Source organism: Carya illinoinensis, chromosome 4 (genome assembly GCF_018687715.1).
Source record: "Carya illinoinensis cultivar Pawnee chromosome 4, C.illinoinensisPawnee_v1, whole genome shotgun sequence".
Classification (NCBI taxonomy): domain Eukaryota; kingdom Viridiplantae; phylum Streptophyta; class Magnoliopsida; order Fagales; family Juglandaceae; genus Carya; species Carya illinoinensis.
Genome location: NC_056755.1, coordinates 39,803,343 through 39,808,957, shown reverse-complemented (window position 1 = coordinate 39,808,957; position 5,615 = coordinate 39,803,343). Strand labels below are relative to the sequence as shown.

At 37.7% G+C, this 5,615-nt stretch overlaps 1 protein-coding gene across 1 annotated transcript; it reads right to left on the bottom strand.

The window, feature by feature from the left end:
• Positions 1-5,158, bottom strand: LOC122308351 (26S proteasome regulatory subunit 8 homolog A-like). Its single transcript, XM_043121620.1, has 9 exons — positions 4,753-5,158; positions 3,738-3,835; positions 3,045-3,269; positions 2,854-2,916; positions 2,477-2,640; positions 1,824-1,980; positions 1,630-1,728; positions 1,353-1,463; positions 1-340 (listed from the first exon to the last, which is right to left on the bottom strand). The coding sequence occupies exons 1-9, from the start codon at positions 4,955-4,957 to the stop codon at positions 200-202; spliced, it is 1,263 nt and encodes a 420-aa protein (XP_042977554.1). The 5' UTR covers positions 4,958-5,158; the 3' UTR covers positions 1-199.
• Positions 5,159-5,615: the final 457 nt, after the last annotated feature.

The following is a 5,615-nucleotide window of genomic DNA, read 5'->3' as shown; positions in this document are numbered from 1 at the left end:
TGGTTTTAAACTTGAACTATTGCAAGCATCATCAGTTCCTTTTTATATCCGCGTGGGTTCAAAGAACAATGCAAAACACAAGAACATCTTATCAATGGATGAAAAAAATACATGGAAAAACATATAGTTGGCCTTGTCAAAACGGACAGCCAGCCCACAGATTGGTTGAGAGAGAGCGTGAGTAATACATAGAAAAACATTACTTCCACAGCTTCCGTAATGACATGTTTTTCTCTGTCTCCTTCTTCATTACCTTCGCCACAGCCATCTCAAAGTCTTCCTGTGTGACGTGAACCCTCCTCTCCCTCAGAGCAAACATCCCAGCTTCAGTGCACACAGCCTGCAGACCGAAAAAAGAAGTGTTAAGAATATGAACATGCACACACGATCCCTCACTCCCAACAACATGCCTGACCTAGGTAAAGACCAATAGGATTAACATTACTGTACATAGTTTCCAAATCATCCAAGAAAGTTGAGCAGCATATGTACAAAAAGAATCAATAATCCAGCATCTTAATAGGGTAAAAGAACAGGCAACTTCAAAGTAAACACAACATAGCAGCCGGAGATGCAGTAATCTCAAGCAAGAGAAGTTGCTAAATGCGACAACCTGGTAAATTATTGACACGGTATTGCATCAAATAGCCAGGCGGAGAACCTTCCCCATTTTGAGAAATCAGCATATTTTGTTATTAGTTGCCTATTTCTTACAATAGAAAATGCAATTGTCTAACGGTTCTAAATTTCAAGTCTTTAAGAAAGTTGTTTGACCTAACCACAAGCGGTTGGGCTTTAGTTCAAATCTTTTGCTGCATATGTTAACAAATGCTCCCTCAAGTGAATTGAGGATAACCATACAGGATTTGGTCCCGTTCAATTCAAATCTTTTTTTCATAGTTTCATTTTATTTTATTTTTTAATTAGCACCAGGAATCCGAGAACAGAGTCCCGACTAATCCCAAGGATGCACAGGCCCTCGGCAAAGAGTTTCCTGCAAGTGCACCATGGTTAATTCAAGGGAAAATTCCCTCAGTCTGATGGCCCCAAGAAATTGTTTGCACCCAAGAGGATTCGAACCTTAGACATGGAGGGAGCATACCACCAAGACCAAGGTTCTTTCCACTTGAGCCCACTCCTAGGTAATCAAGATTCACAGCAGATGACTTAAGAAAAAAACAAGGAAAAAAAGGTTCTGGCAATATTAGCCAACACATTTGACCTGCATAACTACTGATCAAATGAGTTTAACATCTATTTGCACACACAAAACTATGGTTTAATAAAGAGTGAACTATATAACATCGAAGGCCAAGACACAGAAAACTGCATTCATCCAACATGAAGCATACCTTGAGCTCTGCACCAGATGCACCATTCATCTTCTCTGCTATTTTCTTCAAATCAATCCCACGCATTAGGTTCATTCTTCTTGAATGTATTTTTAAAATATCAAAACGAGACTGCAAAAGTTAATGAGTGCAAGATTAGCAAAAGCACTAATCATGGAATGTAAGAGCATAAATTGACATATGGATATATCTCCTTTTTATCAGTAAACATATGGATATATCTACATAGAAGGATGCTAAAATACATTCACGCTGTTGGCGTTGCTGTGACATATACCTCCTCATTAGGATTAGGAAATTCTATCTTCCTGTCAATTCGCCCAGGCCTAAGAAGAGCTTGATCCAGAATATCAATCCGATTGGTGGCCATCAAAACCTGTCAACAATGCATGATAGGGTAGGTAGATGGCAAAGTGACGAATAATACCCAAAACAAAACCAGATCTGCATCCGAAAAAGAAAAGACAGTACCTTGATCTTGTTTGATGCTTCAAATCCATCCAGTTGGTTGAGAAGCTCCAGCATAGTCCGCTGCACTTCACTGTCACCATTACCACTACCAGATTCCATTCGAGCAGATCCAATGCTGTCAATTTCATCCATAAATATGATAGATGGAGCATGTTCCCTGCCATAAAAGGAAGAAGTTCAAACACATAGTACTTACAAAACCACGGCTGCTAATGTATAGATCACATATGGTATCATTCAGACCAGATTACAGAGAAGTAGACTAATGACTGATTGCAGGTAATTACACAGTTAAAGTATTTCCCGAAAGGAGACAGATATATGTTGTCAGAAATTAAACAAGACTCAGAGTGGTTTCTATGCATCTTCAGGGGTGCCTCTAGCTGAGACATGTAAACTAGAAATACATGTATCCATAAACCACCTTAATTTCGTGGATGAAAAGACTTCATAACTGCACGGCCTAGCGTTACACGGATAATCTTTTTCCTAATCTAGTTTTCCATAAATAAATGAAACTTAACCAGCTACAAAGAAAGCAAATCAAATGATAAAAACAAAAAGGTGGCATGGGGGGAGAGAAGAAAAAGGTAATGATACATCAATACTAAAAAGAGATCAAGTATGAGGAGTATAAAGGAGATCAAGCAAACCTGGCCATAACAAAAAGTTCCCTAACCATTCTGGAACCTTCTCCAATGTACTTCTGAACTAATTCAGAACCAGAAACCCTGATGAAAGTACAATCGGTATGATGGGCCACTGCCCTAGCCAACAGCGTTTTCCCCGTACCAGGTGGCCCATATAGCAGAACACCCTATTTATATATATATATATATGTGAGAGAGAGAGAGAGAGAGAGAGAGAGAGAGAGAGAGAGAGAGAGAGAGAGAGAGAGAGAGAGAGAGATGTGGGTGGAAGTTGTGAGCATCAATGTCTATTAAGTGGAAAAAGAAGAAGAAGAAGAAGAAGAAGAAGAAGAAGAAGAAGAAGATAAAACAGACATGACAACTGGGAAACACCATCTTACCTTTGGTTGAGCTATCCCAAGACTCTCAAACAATTCAGGATGCTTGATTGGAAGCTCGATCACCTGGAAAAATAATTAAAAATAATGTCTAAGCCATCATTCCAGTCAGCCACCTAACAGAACCTTTTAACTGGATCCAAAGTGGGAAGTAGGCCGTAAATGTAGAAAATAAGAAAGGGTATGAGGGAAACCTCCTTTATCTCTTTAATTTGCTGGTCAAGACCACCAATCATATCGTACGTAGAATCAGGAACTTTTTCAACTTTCATTAGGTTGACTAGTGGATCAACTTTGCTTGGCAAGATTAAATGAAGAACATAGCTGTCATTGCGGAGAGCAACTCTAGTTGATGGAGTGATCTTCGTGATATCAATATTTTTATCAATGTCAACAACATATTTCCCTTCAGGATGAACCTGGAAAACAAATGTAACACTTGGCTAAAAAAAACTTTTTCCAAGTTATTTATCAATACTATATTCCTCACTCCATAGTACCAACAAAACTTTCGACTACTCTCCAACTCCATGAAAAATACAGAACTGTTGATCCAACCCACTATGTTAAACCCCTACGCATATATGTGTGCCACAGTGATCTTTAGCATCTAAACATAAGTATAGAAAAAGCACATATTAAAACAAAGTGCAAAACAATAAATTGAACCCAATCACATGAACACAGAATAAAAGAGTCTTAAATCTTATACAGATGTTGAATACAAATAAACTGTTAAGAAAAGGGGGAGTGGGGGAGGAGCATATAACGTCAGTTCAAAAGTTCAAACTCCAAAAGTAAATAATAAGTTTACTTACTTATAAGGATATGAAATGTGATTATACGGAATCACAGTGAACATCAGCAAACAAAGGATGACTACTTACCTTGACTAAAACCTTATTCTTCCCCATTACTTTGACAACTTCACCAACATATGATCCAGGTTCCTGGAGTAGCTGTAATTCTTCCCTAAGCATCCTCACTGCCATGTCATTGAGCAATAGAGAAAAATTCCATCAACGTTTTTAAAAAATAAAACGGCTAAAAGTAATAGAAAGATGAAACATAAGTGGTACAATTGATTAGAATCAATACTTGGGTAACAAAGGGAAGGAAAAAGTATGCTACTGCCAGAACACCACATGACAACCAAATACATATGTTATACCATCTATTATTTGACATCATTATAATTGAATGGAAGTATCGAACTTACCATCAAGGACTAAACTTAGTGATAGACACATTCTGAAGATGCAGCCCAAAGTAGAAACGGGATGGGAAGAATTTAAAGTGAGACTATGGAGATAAATTGCGCTGAGTTAGTGTTGATGGATCTTAAGAAATTGGGAGTGTAGGCGTATTTTTTACTATGAGAAACACCCACATTTGTAGCTCGCTTCTTATTTAGTTGCAACTAAGTGGAATTCAGATTCCATTGACAATAAACATAGTTATCATCTTCTTTGCTCATGAACTTGGCCGGAACTCTGGTAAGGATATGAATTTTGATCGTTTCTTGTTTATTTTTCCTCAAGATTTTGTCTCATGAACCGTCATCGATTGTTACTGGTTTCATCCTATTAATTGTATACACCGCCCACAATTCTACTCTTTCAGGCCACTTTTTTCCCTAGTAAATTTTTCCATTCCGGCGTCATATCCTAACCATCGTTTTTACAGTGTCGAAAAGCCTTACCACGGTTTCAGGAAATGACAACCAGACGCCTTACCAAAACCACCAAACAAATCAAAGCAACGAAAAACCCTAAGCTATAATCGATAATTCCTCCGCCAAATCCAAACATAAACCTAGTAGAATCTAATCAATCCCAATAAAATCAACCAGCGGGTATGGACTTAGGGTTAGGGGAATAATGGATTCTGGACAAAGATTACCTCGAGAATTGAGCTCGTTCCGCTGGGCCTCGAGACGGTTGAGATTGTGGGTCTTTTGTCGGACCTGGAGCTGGTGCTCGTGGATATGTTGGAGGTAGTACTGCCTCAGCCCCTCGCCTTGCTTCGACGGCTTGGCCGAGCAAGTCTCCTCCGCCGCCACCACCGCCGCATCTGGATGCTTCGTTTCCACTCCAACCATCGCCATCGTCAAGGCCGAGGAGTGTCGCTGAATTCGATTTCGGATCTGAATGCAAAGGCCGTCTTAGTTCTTCTCAATATGTAGTTTCAGTCTGGTAGCTGCGTGTATCGAACCCGTATATCGTGCACTTCTCATGTATATACACTACTCCAGACTCGATAGTTTTCGTAAGCATAAAGAAAGCGGTTGCCTTAAAAAAAAAAAAAAAACAAAACAAAACAAAAAAAAAAAAAAAACAAAAAACTGAGTGGGCTTGAGCCGTCGCTAAGTTGTGGGCCTAATAGCCCACGATAATTTCCGTAAACTGTTATTGATTTTAAAAGTTAAATCTTATTTAAGGTTACAAATTATCAGAAAAAGAAATATTATTTATTATCTCCACACTACACACTAATATATTATCTATAATTTTTATTATTTTATTTAAATACACATATTTACATATTATAATATATACGTTTAAGTATAATGATAAAAATGAACAATCACATGTTAGAGTGTAGTGTAGAAGATGATAAGTATAATTTTTCTTATCAAAATTTAGCAACTTAAGATCCGGTTTGGATACAAGAATTGTTTTATTCTATCTCATCTCATTATTATAATTTTTTAAATTTCCACACAAAATATCATAAATAATTTACTTTTTTAAATTCTAAAATAA

What these genes read in the sequence shown, in the direction of transcription:
- LOC122308351 (XM_043121620.1), bottom strand. Translation starts at nt 4,957, where the DNA reads ATGGCGATGGTTGGAGTGGAAACGAAGCATCCAGATGCGGCGGTGGTG. An exon ending in GAACGAGCTCAATTCTCGAG is followed by an intron (nt 3,836 to 4,752) that starts GTAATCTTTGTC and finishes ATGACATGGCAG; the next exon opens with TGAGGATGCTTAGGGAAGAA. An exon ending in TTCCTAATCCTAATGAGGAG is followed by an intron (nt 1,464 to 1,629) that starts GTATATGTCACA and finishes TAACTTTTGCAG; the next exon opens with TCTCGTTTTGATATTTTAAA.